Source organism: Sorex fumeus, unplaced genomic scaffold (genome assembly GCF_029834395.1).
Source record: "Sorex fumeus unplaced genomic scaffold, SorFum_2.1 ptg000013l, whole genome shotgun sequence".
NCBI classification, from domain to species: Eukaryota; Metazoa; Chordata; class Mammalia; order Eulipotyphla; family Soricidae; genus Sorex; species Sorex fumeus.
The window spans coordinates 15908860-15929437 of NW_026606070.1; the positions used below are offsets into that span (position 1 = coordinate 15908860).

A 20578-nucleotide genomic window follows, 5' to 3' on the forward strand; every position below is an offset into this window, starting at 1 on the left:
GCAACAACCCTAGTTGGTAAGGTTAAACCAATTTGATAATGGAGACACCCAAATTTACAGTAGAGATGTAAGTTGCCCAACCTTCGAGACCCAGAAGTAGAAGATGTAATTCAGAACTAATCCAGCCTGATTTTAAACCCCAAAGATAACTTCCTATCTGAATTTACTTTTCCCCTAAGAGGCATAACTAATGGGGGGAGGGAGAGAACTTATTTTAAGGAGTGTAAGAATTTTGTAGAGTAAATCATGTGAATGTTAGAAGTTCACTAAGGGATTAGTAGATTCTTTTGGCAATCTAACTATCCTATACTTTAATTTCGTTATAACATTAATCATCAAAGTTATAGCTGAGACTATTATATGATAAAGTTCAACTTCTAATATGTGTGATTTGGGCAAGCTACTAAACCTCTCTAAGCCCCTCTTCTTCATTTGTAAAATACGGATAACAGCAGCACTTTCGCAGACTGTTCAAAAAATTAAATGGCATCACATAAAGTACTCAGCTTAAGTCTGATAGCTGAAAAGTAATGAATCATGTTTGCATCTTTCATTAATATTCAAAGAAAAAATATTACTCAAGTATCCTAGATATACTACATAGCTGAAATTAATGGAATGTTGATATAATATTAATGTAATATAATATAAAGTTTGTAAGACCCTCCCCCAAATCACTGACCACCAAACTTATACCCTTTCCTTAAGATTTAATCCAAATATCATCACCTCCAAAACCTTCTTCTATTGCCTCCACTCTCAGGTCAAGCAATATTTCTATGCAGTATATTTATGTATTCAGTCATTTTAGCTGCATTTTATCATTTGTTACCCATTGTATCTTCTTTCCTGCATTGTAAAAGATACCCTTGAGGAGACTCAGTTATTCATTCCTAAACACCTGTGCTTGGAGTGCAATAATGCACCACATAAACACATCTTAATGGACACAGAAATTAATGTAATGTACTCTTTCCAAAAATATCATATTTACTGCAAGAAAAGTCTTGGAAGATTTAATTGTTACAACAAACCCTAAATTTGGATGAACTAAAACTTCCCCCTCATTACAGCATCTGAGAAAGACATCTTCTCAGGAAAGTAAAATTTTCTCATTCTAAAATAGTAAAAAGCTTGAATCAGGAAAGGTAATAATAAACAGTTTTTAAAAGCCTATTTGTGTCACTGTGGATGGACTTCCCGAAAACACACACACACACACACACACACACACACACACACACACACACACACACGTATATGTATAAATAATTTTTTAAAATTTGAGAATATTAGGAGAAAAAGCCACGTAGTTTTTATTTGTGATTTTTTTTTGGTTGAGTTATATAGTTCTTGAGACTTTAACAGAGATCTCTATGTTTTAAATATAAAAATTCTATCCTGTGCTGCTTTTCCATTGGCCATAAAACCTACAGGCATTTCTGAAATGAAACAGGTAGTTGGAGTTTTTTTTAAGACATTCAAGTTAGGAAATTCTCTCCTCTTACCAGCACCTAACCAGCACCACCTATGCAGACTCCATTTGTCAGTAATCGTACCCTGCCAATCTCTGAAATAAGAATGCCTGGCATCATGACCTCCATTGGGAAACTAAATTTCCAACACATGTACCTGGAGGGAGGCCAATTCCAGACCTCATTAGTCCCCAACTCCTTTCAGAAGAGATTCTATGGTATTTAACTTGAATTCAAGATGTAGATTACCCAGAAAATGCTGTGTAAATCTTCTCTGCTAGGAAAAGAAATCAGGAAAGGAATCTCTAAGCTTCTTTGTGACACTCCTGAGGATGTCATTCTCTGTGAAGCCCATCTGGATGCACTCCCCTCCCCATCACCACCACCATGCCTGCCCTTTCCCCAGCCATTGACTTACTTAGCCATCCCACGCTGGGAGTGCGCCGCACTCGGGGGTCATCATCCAAGGTGCGGGTTGCTAGGCAGGGCACTGAGTTCTCAAGCGGGCTGCGTGCTTTAGAAGCAGAAGACAGGTGGAGGAGGACACATGAGCAGCCACAGCAAAGATGAGGATGGAAGCATTAATTAGAAGAAAAAAAATACTAAAGCAAATCACACAAGCGAGTTAAAGGAGAACAATGACATATTACATTGACACATACTCCCTCCCATGACCCTGAATCTTCAGATGGAACAATTACCAACACAGAATGAAAAAGCCTTAAAAACATGACATTCAATCATTAGAGTTCCCCAAATACCAGTGGATGATCCAGTCTGCAGTTCTAATAGACAAAAGATGGATTGCATCCAGAAAAAAAATTAGCATAATGAACATTCATCTCTTGGTGTAAGATTAAGACTTAATAATTTTGCATCACATAAGCACACACAGAAGGAAGTCACAGACAGCTCTGTAAAGCAAGTAAGGCAGGATGTTATATTAGTACGGAGCTTTTTTTTTTTGATTGACCCAACAGACCTTTGGGATATTGTGCACAGATGCAGAAAGCAGCAGCTCATACTTCCACTTCTGAAATATTTTCTTTGCTGAATATACAACTGATTCTCAATTCCTTTAATCTCCTACTTTATAGTCCTACAGAAACACATAGCTGGGATATAGCTAAATCAATATCTTGATACAACCCACTTGGAAATAAATATTAGGCTTCATTTTCTTGTACTTTCTCATAATTTACAATAATTTTAATATTTGGTGTGCCTATAACAAATCTTAGCCCACAGGACAAAGAGAGAAAAATAAATAAGGCTAAATATACACTGTGGTTCCTCCAGATATTTTTTCATCAACTGGAGAATACCATCAACTTCTTCCTGAAGGCAATTTCATTTGGTCCACATGTTGATTACTTTGTAGTCAACACAGTGAAGCAATTCAAACACCTCACTCCAAGCTATTAAAAAATAGACAGCATAATTATCCTTCAAGGAATGACAGTAGTTAGAATATACATAACAATCAGACTATATACAATTTGACTTGAGAGAGTTTTTATCTCTTAATAATAATAAAGTGCTAGTCATTAAGAGTCCAAGGCAATAAACAACACATTTCCTATCAGAAACAAGTATTAGGTAATCTATTCACACCCATGTACAAATGACAGGGAGAATGGTCTTCTTAAAGCTCCTGGTGACTTGGGAGGTAAAGCTTTAACTGAAATCATTTACAAATTAATGTAAGTGTATAGTCAAATTTGGACATTCTGCACGTTATAAGATCTAGAAACATTTTTGTCAATTTATCTGTCTGTGTTTAAAAGCTGTAAATAAAGCCAAGACTTGTGAGCAAGCCATCTGTGCCAGCACCTGTTTGAGGCAAGTCTGATGTCTTCTCTTTGCAATCTGAATTTTTAATTGTTTCTCATAATTGAACTTCTTGCAAGTTTTTACTGCACTAAGAAAATGAAAAAGGGAAATGAACCAGTTGAAATTATTCCAGAATTGCTTTTGTCAAACGGAGGCACTTAGAAATACGTAATTATCATACTGACCAAATTTCACCTTTTATTTCTTTTGACAATTGAGTGACCTGCTTAAAGAGTCAATATTTTTGCAGACTTTGCTGAAACGGGGGAAAAGAAAAGAGATGAGACAAATGGTTGCCATTTATCAAGGCCTAAGAAACAGTAGAGTGAAATTCCATATCAGTGAGGACTGACAGAAGTTGGTAATGCAAAGTAAACCCAAAAGAGCATTCACATTTGTTTCAGCTTCTAATCAGTGTGCAGTTACCCACATTTCATCACTGATACCACAGGTTAATCTTAAGTGATCATCAGCTGTTCCAAAGCCCAGTTGCTTACCAACTTCCTCCCCAGTAGCTTTTTCCTCTTCTATTCTCCTCAACATATTAGTGTGGGGTTTTTCAGTTAGGATCTGAAACTGGAAACTCCTTTTTGCACATACAGTTTACAATGATGCTGAGCCTGGCCATCAAGAAAAACAATGGAACGGAGCTGGCACACACCCACAAAGAACCTGGCTCCAAATACACAGGCATGAAAATGAAACTGCCCGTAGAGACTTGGCACCTGTGTTTTAGCAAAGCTGATCAGAGCCATCTGGCCGCTCACCCTCATGAAAACTGGGAGGCTCTCAGCATCCACCACTTACACAGACAAATTCCAGTGTTTGGATTCACTGGCCCCTCTGTGTCCCTCTATGCAGAGAACAGATACAAACTCTGGGACCCTTTCTCGTCTCTTTTTTTCCTCTATTTGAAATTATCCTCCAAAGACAAAACGTTGAAAAAAAGTTAATTCTCAAGGCTAGAGCCACATTTTAAGAATTATGCCTTGGTAATGATATGTTATATACATCTTTTCCAAATAACGCTTTCAAAAAGAAAAAAGAAAAACTGCTTCTATTGTGCCTCCTCTACTCTTGATTTACAAAATAAACAAGTTAGCTGTGTTACTGTCTGACATGTTATCTATTATATCACTTTTGACTGACTCACACATAAACAAGGTATAAAGTCGTTTATGACCCTGCGACTTGATGAGAAAAAAAATATGGCTAAAAATTTGCAAGTTTCCAAACCCTAGACTGTAATAAATGCTACAGTGGGAAGGAAATTTTTTATGATTCATTTTTTTCTCTTGAAAAATAACTTACCTAAATCATGAATTTTAAATCTGTTCAAGTGAGGGTGTCCCTACTTGAATCATAACAATGTAAAAGAGAAAAAAAAAGTCCTCCTTACCAAAATACTTTTTAAGCTATCCTAGTAAGAAGACACAATGTTTATTCATAATGTTTTAGGATTCTTTCAGTATCGCAATGTTGTATGTTCAGATAGTTACTGATCATTTTTATGCATGCCAGACTGTTAAGAAACATGATCCAGAGTACAGCACCATTTCAGCTGTAATACATAAGACATGGTGCCTACAAATCTCCATTTGAGAAGCCAATAAAGACATCTCACTGTATGATTGGTGTGTTTTCCTGCCTATAAAAATGACCTCCAGAGTCCTTCAATGTCACAAAATGACACAAAGAGACTTGGACGGACTCACTGATGTGTGAGAAATAAATTACAGTTGAGGAAGTTCATTACCCATTGTAGTTGAATTAGCATACTGTTATTAAGCACATCGTAATTCTATTTTTATATTTGAGAAAATCATTTTACACTCCTCGGCTTTAGATTTTCCATATGTAAATAGAGATGATGTTATATACAATATATGCAATAGAAACACCATTAAGAACAGTGCCTGGTAAAAAATAGGTGTTCAGTTAAAGAGAGATATTACTGTTGCTGTAATGTCACTTCTAATATAAGAACACCATTTCTAATACCCTTCATAAATTATCTCCTTTGTTCAACATCCTGAAAGATTTGAGAAAACACTAAAGGCAGGAAACCTATACTAATTTAGGTTCAACTAGTTCAAATGTGATTTTTTTAGAAAGCATTCACTTTTTATTTCACATGTATATATTTTTTGAATAAATAGTTATTTCAAGTCTACTGTCACTGTCACTGTCCTCCCGTTGTTCATCGATTTGTTCGAGCGGGCCCAGTAACATCTCCATTGGAGACTTTGTTGTTACTGTGTTTGGCATATCGAATATATCAAGGGGAGCTTGCCAGGCTCTGCCGTGCGGGCGAGATACTCTCGGTAGCTTGCCGGGCTCTCCGAGAGGGGCGGAGGAATCGAACTTGGGTTGGACACGTTGGCTGCGTGCAAGGCAAACGCCCTACTGCTATGCTATCGTTCCAGCCGTTTCAAGTCTACAAAGTAACATTTAAGAATTATCCAAAAACTGAGTTTTAACAAGCATAAAACAAGATTTCTAACCAAAAGGGTGATGCCAATGTGAATTTTTTTAAAACTCAGGTCCACTAATTTGAAAAGATCACTTTTCATCCTTTGTATTGACACTAAAACAGAGTTTAGGTAGAGAGAAGTAGCGTCATCATTCTTGGAAGATTTCTGTTTCAAGAAGACAGAAGATACTGCCTTTTTTTTCTTTTTCTTTTTTTTCTTTTCTTTCTTTTTTCTCTCTTCCTTTCTTTTTTAAAGAAAAGACATGAAAACTCTCTAGTACTAATACCTCATGGTCTCTACTTGCCTTTCCTCCTATCTTTAGACTTTCCTGTCTTCCCTCCCTTCTATTTTTACCGGGACCAAGATACGACCCTTTATCTACAGCCACTCATCTAATAGCTCTTAAAACAGGATGAGGCTAGAGAAAGCAAAATTTCACAAAGGCAGTGCGTTCAGGAACCTCTAGATTTTGACAGCAGCAAATTAAGGATTTTTAAGTGTGAAGCTTTTCCAGAAAGGAAGAAATGAAGAAACACTCATAATATATAGCAGAATAAGACAAAGAAAACCATTTCATCCCTTTACTCTATCATAGATCCTATGTAAAACAGGCTAGAAATTAGTAGCACTGTAGCACTGTTCTCCTGTTGTTCATCAATTTGCTTGAGTGGGCACCAGTAACATCTCCATTGTGAGACTTATTGTTACTGTGTTTGGCAAATCCAATACGTCACAGGGAGCTTGCCAGGCTCTGCTATGTGGGCAGGATATTCTCAGTAGTTTGCCGGGCTCTCTGAGAGGGAGAGAGGAATCAAACCCGTGTTGGCCGCGTGCAAGGCAAACGTCCTTCCCGCTGTACTGTCACTTCAGGCCAGAAATTAGTAAAACTTTAAAATACGTTTAATTTATACTAACACTATGTTATATGTACTGACAGCTAAGAAAGGTCACAGAAAAATGATAAATTTTTAAACTCTAAATTTAAAGCATTATAAAGCCTAAGACCTAAGACAGCTAGGACTTTCATTATGTATTATTCGGCATATATAAAGTTGATGATAAAATTAGTTTATGAACTGAAAAAGTTTGGAGTATTAGGGAAAATGAGATAGAGGAAACAACAAAATATAAAATAATAATAGTGAATTGAAATTTCTCAGTTTTAAATCTGAAAAAGAGTAATCATGCCCCTTAAACTATTTCTGGATAATAGTTTTTCCTTAAAATGATATCTCACATTATACTTACTTAATATGAGTCACAAAAGTATATCATTTAGTCCTGCTTATATGCACAGAATAAGATATTACTACCCTTATTTTACTAACAAAAAGACTGAGGCTCCAAGAGATTATGTTTGCCCTCAAAACCACAGTACTACAAAATATTGGACCAGATTAAAATAAAGACTTTATAAAAGACACTGTCAAGTCTTCAAGAAGATGTGAAGGAAGGTTTTGAAAATAATAATTTATTTTAAAGACATATTTACAAAATTATTCACGATTGAGTTACATAAATTCAATTCTCCAACACCAATCCCATCACCGGTGCCCACTTTCCTTCACCATCTCCCGAGTTTCTCTCCCTCCCTCCCTCCCTCCCTCCCTCCCTCCCACTGCCCCACCCCCCATACCACCTGTTTTCATGATGGGCACTTCCTTAATTTTTTTAATTTTAGACAATACTGTTCCTGATAGGGTTTCATGCCTGTCATGTTCCAGATCAACACTCTCCTTGAGGGTGACGCCTCCCTCCAGTGTTGTCTCAGTGGGAAAGGACAGTTTTAATGTCAAAAATTAAATGTCCACTTGTGTTATATCTCCTAAGCCTGACTTTTCATTGTCACAAAGAGCAGAATAAATTAGTAAAAGTGGAAGGGAACAACTCTTGGAGAAAAATGTGCTATTATTTATTTAAAGATCTAAATATTATAAATTCAGAAGATCAGTTACTGCCTAGGGACAGAAAAGAAAAAAGTAAATGGCATCTAATAAACAAATGAGAAAAACTAGTTGACTGTTGTTATTAAAGATACTTTCATGGGGCTGGAGAGGTAGCACAGTGGGTAGGGCATTTGCCTTGCATGCGGCCGACCTGGGTTTGATTCCCAGCATCCCATATGGTCCCATGAGCACGGCCAGGGGCAACTCCTGAGTGCAGAGCCAGGAGTAACCCCTGGTGCATCACCATGTGTGACCCAAAAAGCAAAAAAAAAAAAACAACCCAACTTTGATTTGTTCACTTTTCTAAAAATTTGACATGGGTTGGTTCATTTTATCTAAAGCTGAGAAGGAGTTAAACGTTCATAGGGTCCTGACCAGAACACTCGTCTGTGCTGTGCAAATGAATAGATAATTAGGGTCCATATGGACAGAGATGTATGTGCATGTCAATTTCTGAAGAGCTGAGAGTATGAAGGAAGTGACCAGGGAAGATGACTTGTCAGATGACGTAGGACTGAGAGACATAAATGTTGACTGAGAACTAGAGTAGAGCTGTGACCTATTTTAGAAGAAATGAATCTTTGAGAGTTTTGGAGATAGTTAATTTTACTATTAACTCAAGAGCCAGGTTTTAAATTCAAGGGAACAGAAAAAGTGCATAGCAGAATTGGGCCCAACCAGAGAAAACTGGAATGAGAAGGAGCTCAAAATCCAAACTCAAACCAAAGAACCTGTCCCTTTTACTCTCTAGCTTTCTCGTTCTCTCTTATTTATGGGTCATGCCCAGCAGGACTCAGGGCTTACTCCTGGCTCTATGCTCAGGGATTGTTCATTCCTGATGGTGCCCCGTGGTCCAAATGTAATCAAATCCTGATCAACCAAGTCCCTTACCCACAGAAGTATCAAAGGGCATGAGAAACCTCCCAAACCCAGCCAGATTCACACAGATCCCAGCCGGTATCTAACCAGCATGACAGAAAATCCAAGTAGCTTGAATATGGTTAATTTTAAGTCAGATCCGCAGCAACAAGAATTTAGTTCCTCTTATTTAGATCTCAGTGGGGCTAGAAATTACTCTATTTAAAAGAACGGCTCTCTTTTCATTGTCTCATTCTATACTGCTAACTACAACTTTGTTTCTGGAGGTAATTGCAATGCCAGCACAATTTAAAATACCTCAAAGGGTGAGGTTGTGCCAGGAACTGCATTGTAGGAGAGAGCGAGGAAGGTGCTGGCAGCTGAGCAGGTAGCGGTAAAGAGAGAAATGCAGGGAGGAAGAGCGTGTTAGCAACACGTAGTGGGAGAAAGTAGAGGGGGAATGTTGACAGGGGAGTGGGGGGGAGGGAATGGTGAGTTGAGCCAGAGGTTCAATCCAGAGCAGCGAGGGCGTGGGGCCCAACAGAGAGATGCTCTCGGGACAGGAGGAAACATGAGCGGTCCTACCCTTTTCCCAGTTCTCCATCTCCCTTTGTGTAGCTGTGCGACTCTCAGGCTCCCTATGTGAGTTAGGACTTCCCTCAAGCCATTTTAACACAGAGCAAGTGCAATGATGGAGAGAGCTATTCCACGAGAGCACTGGGATGAAAAAGGGTTTCCTCCTAATGAAAGTGTGTAGGTGCCACTTACCAGCGAACAGAGGAAATAATCCCCCACTCTATTTATCCGAATTCCTTTCAAAAGGTACACCACCCAGTGAAACATCACTCCAGAAATCACTCCTACTCAATATGAGATTTGTTCTCCTTAAAGGTGCTCAGGTATATTTATACATCTTGATATTATGTTGTTACTTGATTATCATTCTAAACATTTTAGCATATGTTACCTCACTTAATTTCCATGTTCCTTGGTTTAGAGATATCAAAACTGGATGTTAAATTATCTTTTCTGTTTTTATTGAAAACAGAAAAGAGAAATGGGACCTAAATTGGATCTGGGGAAAATGAAATTCATAGTCTAGGTCTGATTGGAAAACCAAAGTAGGTTCTTGGTAAAGAGTGTCTGCACTTCCAGACCACAAAATGTAAGGAACATATTTTTTATGAGAGTTTAGTCAGTGTGGTGGTGGGGATAAAGACAGTTAGAAAACAGGAAAAATTCATGATAGTTTTACTCAAAAGTCACAAAGGTAGTAAAACCAGAATACTCAAATTAAGTTTCCTCATCGGTCTTGGTCTTCAAATCTGATTTATTTCTCTTTTGTCTGCTTAGGTAATATGTATCAAAATAAGCCATTTAAAATTTAAGTGGTATAATTAAATTGTCCTACAAAACATTTTTAAAATAGAGTTATCAGGTCACCTTGTCATAAATGTTTTACTAAATATTTATTGAAATAATAAGTTAAAAACGAACATTACAAAAAAATTAAGCAAACTTTACTTTCAAGAAAAAAACAAAATAGGGGGCTGATAGCACAGTGAAATAGGGCGTTTGCCTTGCACATGGCCAACCGGGTTCAATTCCCAGCATCCCATACGGTCCCCTGAGCACCGCCAGGAGTAACTCCTCAGTGCATGAACCAGGAGTAACCCCTGTGCAATGCCAGGTGTGACATCCCTCCCCCAAAAGTATGCCTTTCTTAGTTTTAAAGTATTAACAAGGAGTTAACAGTACAGTGTAAGGCCTTGTATGCAGCCAGCCCAGATTTAATCCCCAGCAGCCTATATGGTCTCCAAATCCTTTAGGAGTGATCCTCAGTGAGGAGTCAGGAGTAAGCCCTGCCAGGTGTGGTCCAAAAACACCCCTCAAAAAATTACCAAGAAATGCTTCAGGCATACACATGTTCTGTTGTAGTAAACCATAATAATATAATAACCTTTTCTAAGTATCTTTAACCAAATTATTAATTAGAGCAATATGGAACTGTGGAGTATAACTTAATTTTGCTCACAAAAATAACAATTTCAGATAGTTCAAACTGAAATAACAGTAAAACACTCAAAATAAAGGAAAACAAATAAGAGGAAATAAAATCACTTCTTCATGTAACATTAACTTGGTATATATGCACCGATTAATATACTAATAAATGACAGCACACTTGGCAAACATGTCCATCAGTTTCATCTCAGATGAGTGATGTTCTTACTATAACTTCCATCTTGGGAGGTGGCCTGATTTTTCCTTGATTTATTGGCAATAGAAAATGTTTATCATTTAGCTTTAAATGAGTAAATTATCATGAACCCCAAGCTATTTAAGGACCCCTAAATAGCGAGTCATCGTTAGCTATGGGTACACAGTGGTGGGCTGTGAATGAGTAGCACTGTAACACTGTCCTCCCATTGTTCATCGATTTGCTCGAGTGGGCCCAGTAACATCTCCATTGTAAGACTTGTTGTTACTGTGTTTGGCATATCGAATATGTCACAGGTAGCTTGCCAGCCTTTGCCATGCAGGCGAGATACTCTTGGTAGCTTGCCAAGCTCTCCGAGAGGGGCGGAAGATTTGAACCTGGGTTGGCCTGGCCTGGGCTTCAAGCAAGGCAAAAACTGCTGTGCTATCGTTCCAGCCCTGTGCTGAGGCTCACTGATAGAGTGAAAGTGTAAGATCCTACGTTTGATATCAGACATCCCTCCAAAAAATCCTTGATAGGAGACATTGTGTGTGTGTGTAGTAAATGTTACTGATATTAAAAAACATGTATTACACACATAAACAATAATAAAATATACGATACTCTTATCACTTGCCTTTAGCCAGTTGATTCTGCTTTATCTCTGGTAAAAGAATTTATAAACTCTATGGGTGCAACTGGCAAATAAATATGGCCCTAACATGCATGTTGTACATCTGTTATCATAAATGTTAACAAAAGTGTAACAGTGAAGAAGTAGGAACAACACTCCTTTACTGATGATGTGGAGAGCTACTTTGTAATATTCCAATATAATGGAAGGATATTTGTTTTATTCGTTGTGCTGTTCACATTCCAAACAGCTATTGTTAGCTAAATTTTTATATCCTTCCAAAATTCAAATACTGAAATCCTACCTCCCAAATTACTGCTTTACTGTTTCTGACATATCTAATACCACACGGGGAGCTTGCCAGGCTCTGCCATGTGGGCGGAATACTCTTGGTAGCTTGCCGGGCTCTCTGAGAGGGACAGAGGAATTGAACCTGGATCGGTCGCGTGCAAGGCAAATGCCCTACCTGCTGTGCTATCGCTCCAGCCCAGTAATGAGAAGAAAATGCTTGTTTAAATCCTCCAATCTCTGGTAATTTGTTAGAGTATCCCAGGCTGAGTTAAAGGATGGTCAGAGTCACTTCATACTTTTAAGTTTAATCTGCATCATTAGCATTCTCTCCATCAGATACATCTGGAGACAACTGGCCTGAATTGTACTAATTGCTAATTTCTATGATGCAAAGAGTTGATTTCATGTTACAGTATGAGATAACACAGAGTTGCGAAGAGCTAATAGTAACACATCATTCTGTAGTATTTCCATCACAAACAATTATATAAATAACCTGGAAAATATAGGTCATAGTAAAATGAGGTGTGATTAAAAGAAAGTGTTGAGTTCTAATTAGTTTTTGCTTTTGGTTTTGGTAACACTATTTCGTTGTATGTTTATGTAATTATTTTTTTACTAATAAGAGTTGTTAAAGAGGCAGCTTGTAAAATTTCTAATAACAATTAATTTTTGTGAGTAGGTAAAAGATGACTCCAACATACTTAAAAAACTTCAAGTTATAGCTCAATGGTTGGGCTAATAAACATTTTTTCCCTTTGCATGCAGGAGACTTGGGGTCAATCACCCTGTACTGCATGGTCCCCTGAGCACCTACAGAGCATTCTGCCCCACTCCACAGCACAGAGCTGAGCACAGAACTCAGAGCAGCCCCAAGTACAGCTCCCAAATAAAACTTTTAAACCAAAAAATTTTCAAAATTTTGAAATAGCATTACAAATTTTAGCTATTAAGCTGGAAATGACAATTAGCCTATTTTCTTTCCTAGGACTGAAGACAACAGTGACAATTTTATCTGGGTCTTACATATTGGTATTAAATTGTACCAAATAGAAATAATATTTTGGTTTATTAAAATAACAGAAACACACATGGAACTTAGACAATGCATTATTATTTCAATATTTTAAAAGAGTAATAGTCATATAATTCCTTATTTTAGAAATGTATTCTAAGAACATGTCTTAGCAGCTAAAGATATTAACTGAACCCCAACCTATAAAATAACTGTATTGCCATGCAAGATAAAAAAAAAAAGTGAATCTAGAAAACTAAAAATTTGATACCTGATAATTGAAGATAACCTGATAGAATACATAAAAGAGACACACAAAATTCACTACTGTAGAAATCAAAGCCAAATCTCGCCTGTGGATATTTAAAAAGAGTTAGGTAACACAAAGGCCAATAATAACATGTTTTAAAGGCCAGGTCGTATTCCGCGCTTCAGGGTGTAAGCTGATCGGCAGAAGAACTGGAAAGGAAATGAAATGCCCGCCTTTCCTATTTTCTTTCTGCCCAGCACATATGATATTTCACAAGTGAATAAGTGAATGACGAAGGCAATTTCAACTTTCCTATGAGGTACAGACACCTACTGATGGGATAGAAGACGAAATGGCAGCTGTTATCAACTCATTAGTTTTATTCTTCATCCAAATATTTTCCTTTTAAGCACAAGATATTGGCCTTCAGGATCTGCCTGGTCTAATTTCTACTCAGCCTGCACATACATGGATTTGCAGTTCACACCGCACCAGAAGAACGCACTTTACTCGATCCCCCATTCATTTGTCTCTGTTTGTAAACACAGATGTAATTCAAAGCAATGCATTTTATCTCACTCTTTGTATTCTATCTAACCTGTGTGATTAAAAATAAATAAACTGCCAGGGATATAGCTCAGGGTTCAACACTTGCTTTGCATTCATAAAGTTCTTGTTTCCATCTTCAGTATTAAAAAAAAATAAAATTTAAAAAAATGTTAAATCTGCAAATTATGGAGATTCATTTTATACGAGAAAGGGGGAAAAAAGTAAGATATACAGAAGATATACAGGTCAGACACTTCCATTACCATGATGTTTTAAACACAGGCTTTTCAAAAACATGTGACGAAAATTTTTTCACTTTCGACCCTGTATGATTTCCAAACATTAAACAATCTTTCTCTTTAAAAATAGACAATCTAGCTGGAGAGAAAGTGCAATAGGTAGGGTGTTTGCCTTCCACAATTCACTCCCCAGCACCCTATCTGGTCCCCTGAACCCTGCCAGGAGTGATCCCTAAACACGGAGCCAGAAGTAAGGCCTGAGCACAGCTGGGTGTGGTTCCCCCCAAACAAACAAATGAACAAACAAACAAACCCGCTTTCAGTCAGTAGCAGTAACCCACATAATGGTGAAGACATCAATTTATAGTAGGAGTGTTCTAGATAATATTTTTCTTTTTTGCGAATATTTGTTTGTAAACAGATTTTATTTTAACGATGTCTTTAGAGCATCTTTCTCTTTAAAGAATATTTATGGCAGCAGTAAAACCAATATATAAATATATGTCACATAGATTTCACTTGGAATTTTCACTTGAACTTAATTCCTAAGAAACAACAAAAGTGGGATGGCTGATGTCAGAGAGATAGTAACAGTAGTTAAAGTGCTCGTCTTATATGCGACAGACCCTCCTTCATTCCCTGGCACCATGTGGTCACGCCATCACCACCAGGAGTGCCTCTGAAAGTGCCTGAGCATGCCCACATGGCACAGGTATCCTGATGCCAGCACCACAGGACCTTACATAGAACATCCAACCCAAGTGTTGCCTGGAGGGGTCCCCTCGGGTGTCCTGGTCACTGTGTGGGAGACCACCTTCCCAAAAGAAAAAAAGCGAATGAATCTAAAGTTTACTAATAATAGTAAATTCTCTTCCAGTCCATCATTAATTGTAATCTGTACTGTCTGCACTGTCCTCCCATTGTTCATCGATTTGCTCAAGTCAGCCCAGTAATGTCTCCATTGTGAGACTTGTTGTTACTGTGTTCGGCATATTGAATACGTCATGGGTAGCTTGCCAGGGTTTGCCATACGGGCAAGATACTCTCAGCAGCTTGCCAAGCTCTCTGAGAGGGACGGAGGAATCAAACTATGGTTGGCCAAGTTGGCTGCATGCAAGGCAAACGCCCTGCCCACTGTGCTATTGCTCCAGCTTAATCAGAAAATTAGTAATTTTCTGAATTTCTAATTCAATTTCAGAAATAGTGTGGTTGAGTTAGAATTGAGTTTATACAAGTCACTTAGTCCCCCTTTTGCCAGACAAAATGCTTTGTTACTCTGTAAGTATAGTAGAGGACAAGTCAAACACTCGTTGCTCTTAATACTAAAAAAAATGAGTGGGATGTTTATACCAACATTTACTAACTTTCCACCAAGATTGCCTTTTCCATACTTCATGAAAACTATTACAAAAAAAGCATAATTTTTACTTGAAATAAGGAATAATAAAGAAGATGCTATATAAGAAATTCTGCTAAATGCAATTGAGTATAAATCAAATATAAATCAGACATTGCCTTTCCTAATGCAGTATAGTTAGGCTCATAGCTTTATTTACTGAAAGATCATTTTTTTATTCAGAATTTCCTGGGGGTGGGGGGCAGGAGTCACACAGCAATGCTCAGGGGTTGCTCCTGGCTCTGCACTCAGGAATTACTCCTGGCAGTGCATGGAGATCTATATAGGATGCTAGGGATCAAACCCGAGTCGGCTGCATGCAAGGCAAACACTCTCCCTGCTGCACTATCGCTCCAGCCCCTGAAAGATCATTTAAAGGCTGACATCATCCCACATATTAAACAAACAATTCATGATACAAGATTTCATATCATTTCATCATATTTTCAGTTTGTCTTACTAATTCTGGTAAATCACCAGGTTGAAAGCTTGAATATAGTAGAGTATTAAGTATAGTCCCTGATATACTCAATAGTTTATAAGTCTGCTGATTCATCTGAAATATTTGGTGGTTTAATTATAGTATTATTAATGAACCACCTTAATCAGAATAGATAGATAGATAGATAGATAGATAGATAGATAGAATACATCAAGTAGGGTCTCTTTGCATTTGCAGACTACAATGACCACTGAAATCTTTCCAACATGACTACACCTACCAAACGAAAAAAAAAAACATGTCATTATGAAATGGCTGTGATATATGAAATTGAGAGGAAATATGAAGGAAAAAATACAGAGAGGAAGGAAATAGATAAGAGGTGAAATGCAGGTGAGTGATACTAGTAAGGGAGCCGCAGACAGCCGGCACCTGCATTACCATTATCAGGGTTGGTAAACATCCTACTGGCACTGGAAACTGTCTTCCCAATATCAGCCAGGGAGCGAAGGTTGGATTTCTTGGTTTGATGTCGGTGCTTCCGGAGCAAAGTATAGGTTACCTTGTCCTTAAGGTCAGGTTTCAATAGGCCAGTTTCAATCTGATGGTCAACAATCATTTCTGATACAAAAACAAGCAAAAAAAAGAAAGAAAAAGAAAGAAAGAAAAATTAAACTCAATCACAAGACAATAAAATTTTACTCTAAGTTTATGGATGCCTGCCTCAAATTCATTATCAATACACTGCTTTCGTAATTTTCAACTTTCCACTTTCTGTAAGAGGAAAGAACCGACATATACTGTTATTAATGAGAGAGTTATAAACATTTCACTATTATTGGTGCATTTCAAAAGTATTGTTTACTTTTTCAATCTCAGTCAACAGTAAATTCACAAAATCACATTCTTTTACACAGTAAATCAGTAATATATTTTTCAACAAATTATAAAAACAATATCTTATAGTTTCATGTTCTTCATAATAGAAAGTGACCCAAGGATATAAATAATAAAACAACTTGAAAAGAATACGAGAATTATAAAGTAGGCATTTTACTAATTGTTAATTCTTTCTACAAAATTATTGTTATAATAGGATAAATCAAAGAAAATAACACCTTGTCCTATAGTAGGTTATTTGAAGATCAATCAATCCAGTGAAAGAAAGATTAAACTATTCTTCAGTCTTTATTAAGGGAAGTTGATCCTTCTTATTTAGAACCAATTAAACCTTTCCAGTATAGTTCATCATTTCAAAATATAACCTGACCAGATTTTTTCCATAAAATTAAGTACTAAAGATTAACTTCAATAAGTTTTATATTTTACCCCAAAATAATTTTTTTTGCATATTTTTAAAGTTTTAGGTAAAGGTAAAGGTAAAGGCCCTCCCGTTGATCGTCGATTTGCTCGAACGGGCCCAGTAACGTCTCCATTGGAGACTTTGTTGTTACTGTGTCTGGCATATCGAATACTCTCGGTAGCTTGCCGGGCTCTCCGAGAGGGGCGGAGGAATCGAACTCGGGTCGGCCATGTTGGCCGCTTGTAAGGCAAACACCCTACCCGCTGTGCTATCGCTCCAGCGGGTTTAAAGTTTTAACTAAAAAATAAACTATATTTTACAAAAGTTGCTCCTTCAGGGGCTGGAGCTATAGTACAGCAGGTAGGGCATTTGCCTTGCACATGGCTGACTCCAGTTCAATCTCCAGCATCCTGTATGGTTCTCCGAGCACTGCCAGGAGTAATTCCTGAGTACAGAGCCAGGAGGAACCCCTGAGAACCCGCTGGGTGTGACCCAAAAAGCAAATAAATAAATAAAATGTTGCTCCTTGAATATCTGAAGAACAAGTTGTAGTGGATGGAAAACATTACAGCAGTTAGGGTGGATGCCTCGCATATGCCAAATCCAGGTCTGCTTCCCAGCACCATGTGCTGCCCGCCCCCCACCAAGCACAACCCTGAAGGTCACCAGCACTGGGGAATCTGGGAACTCTCACTGCCCAAGGACTGGAGTATCATATCCTCAAGTCACATCCTCAAGCCTTTGCACTGAATCCCCGGCCCTGTAGATTGAGGATCACCAGTGAGGCCATCAGACACCTTCAAAGAACTGCTTGAATTTTAAAATAAAACAAAAATTCTCTTTTCACAAGTTCTATGTCAGCAGTAAGACATAAATGTAGCCTGTGCATCCTGTTACCCGTCAGATCATCATGTGTCCAGAACGAAACTTAGAACTGTGTGTGATTTGCAGCGGCAGGAGATCCAACCTCACAGTACTCAGGTAGCAATTCTGTCCCCTGCCTGGTCAAATAAAGGCTCACCTGCTGACCTTTTCAGGCGCAAGGCTGCATCTCGCACACTTCAATCTCTTCCTCTTGGCCCAATTTCTCAGTGTTCAAAAGTGGAAAAGAGAACAGAGTCTCTTCTTTTCCAAAAGTTAAACAAGAAAATTGATGGGCTTTGGGTAGGTAACAGCATCTCATAAGCATGCTCATGTCTTTATTAAAAGAAGTTACAGAGACTCAAGGGGTTCTATTCTAGCACAAACACTCCTCTCTGTGTCTCATCTTCACTTTAGAGCCAGCACAGACCCAACTGCTTTCACAGACTCCAGCTAAAAACCAATCATTCCGTGGTGTACCATCAATTAGCGGGAAGTCAAGCAGAATCTGAATCTAGGATTCCCTATCACAAGTCTAATACAGGTGTTATAAGTGCCACGTAACACCAAGCCACTGGGCAGGGAGGTGAACAAGGCAGAAAAAGTTTCTGCCATAGGATGTTTTGTTTGAGAGTAGCCTTCAGCTCTGAGTATTTTTTAACTCCACCAACCCTACTCAGTAAAGCTATCAGAACTGATCTTGTAATTAAAATTAGCCCTGTGTTTCCACAGTAAAATAATTAGGTGCTAAAGAGAACAACCCCCTTGCGTTCCCTTTAAGTCTGGCTCCACATGGAAAGTCCATTTTACAGAAGAACCATAAAAATAAACAGTCCCAACATATCTGCTAAAAGTGTTATCAAACTCCTACTCTAATTCTAGGGTAGTGGATTAAAGTGTTTCTTATCTGCCCTTCCTGGCAGGGGCTCCTTCGTTCTTAGCCTTCCTTGTAATCTCAAACCAATCCCTACATCTTCACAGTCGGCCCTCTGTTACTAATACCTAGAAATTGCCAGTTAGAACAGGTTAAAACATCGGTGTGGCTTATGTCCTTCATTAAGTTTCCTTAGAAGTGGCCCACATAACAGGGATTTCTTTAAGCATGAACTACCAAACCCTTGAAGGAAAATGGGGGCAGTAACATTTCATAGCTACTCTGGAATTATGCCTTCAGTTTTCAAAGTCCCACGGACGCCACCAATTGGGAGGGATTGTGCCAACTGTAGATGAAGCCGAGCTGAAAGGAGCCTTGGGGAGCATCTAGTTTGACCTCCTGTTACACAGACCAAAAAAGAGAAGGCAAGAGAAGTGGCTAATTAGTGGCAACACTACCCCAAATAAAATTATGTTTTCTGACCCACAGACTTTCTTCCCTATAACATAACAATTTGTGCTCTTTAAAAAGGAAGCTCTCGGGGCTGGAGTGATAGCACAGTGGGTAGGGTATTTGCCTTGCACACAGCTGACCTGGGTTCGGTTCCCAGCCCCCCATATGGTGCCCTGAGCACCGCCAGGAGTAACTCCTGAGTGAAGAGCCAGGAGTAACCCAAAAAGCAAAAATAAATAAATAAATAAAATAAAAGGAAGCTCTCTGTAGTTCACAGTGATTCAATATAAATAAATAAATAGGAAGCTCTATACCAAAAAAAAAAAAAATCTGGGCATATGCAGGCTTTTGCAAACCAAGATAAAGATGATCATGCAACAGGGATAGAGAAAAAGGGCTAACGGCAACAAAGGTAATGAGAACATTCATAAAGAAATGCATTTAACTTTAAAATGAATAATTTGACGAGGCTTAGATAAATATGATCAGTTATGAAGCATTGATTAATCTGTCAAAACAGACTTCTTCCTGGCTGGTGTGCAAGGTGTGAGCATAGAGCAGTTCACGTAAAGATGGTGGCAAAGATAACCACACATTTCCTGACTGGCCTCCACACATCCTGAAGACCAGTCAGAAAAAGGTATCATAAAACTCTTAAGGCAAGGGAGGTAGATCTAAGGGCTCATGTCTTGCATGCAATGGTCTCACCACTGCATGGTCCCCCATGTACCACCTCATGTGGTCCTAATCATCTCCCAGCACAACAAGGCCCAAGAACCAACTCTTAGAGCCATAAAGCCAGGTCAACTGCCACTGGGTTCCACCCTTACCTCAAAAAGCAATTAAACAAATAAAAACCCTAAGATGATCAAAACCCTTTGCATACATCACCATTAAAAAATGAAATTACAGTGGTGGAGGGATGGGTGTTTGGTCATTGTGTGATTGTAACTCAAATATGAAAGATTGTAACTATATCTCAGTGATCCAATAAAATAAATCTAAAAATATATATAAATATAAATAAAAAATGAAATTGAATAAATAAGCAATATCACAAAAGTACAACAAAACAAACTCAGACTACAATAAAAACTGGATGACAACTTAATTGTCCAATATTAGATAAATATTTGGCAGAGATGGAAGTGTTTATATTTACTTTAATGATATGAACAGATACTCCTATTCTTTTTTAATTAAAAATGACAGATTAACTTGATATAGAGTATCCCATTCTGCAAAATAAATTACAAACAGAGTATCCACATCCATGGGCCAATATGCACTGAAAAAATGCTGCAAGAGAACTCGAAAACTAAAGTAGCAGATATTTTGATTTCTTTCTGTCATGTTGTTCTGGATTATTCTTAAATGTGAACATTCATTTTGAGATTTATTTTGAAGTATATTACCATTTTGACAGTATAAAAGGTATAAAAAGCAAGAAACAACATAACAACCACATCTGCCAACATGCACAGT

The 20578-nt window shown here is 38.0% G+C and overlaps 1 protein-coding gene across 2 annotated transcripts in view; it reads right to left on the reverse strand.

The window, feature by feature from the left end:
* SLC4A4 (solute carrier family 4 member 4) overlaps positions 1 to 20578 on the reverse strand; it is a 346379-nt gene that overhangs the window by 192941 nt on the left and 132860 nt on the right. For both annotated transcript variants that reach the window (XM_056111484.1, XM_056111485.1), the window contains exon 5: positions 16044 to 16223. In XM_056111484.1, coding sequence (XP_055967459.1) covers positions 16044 to 16223 — 180 coding nt within the window. The remainder of the gene's footprint in view (positions 1 to 16043; positions 16224 to 20578) is intronic.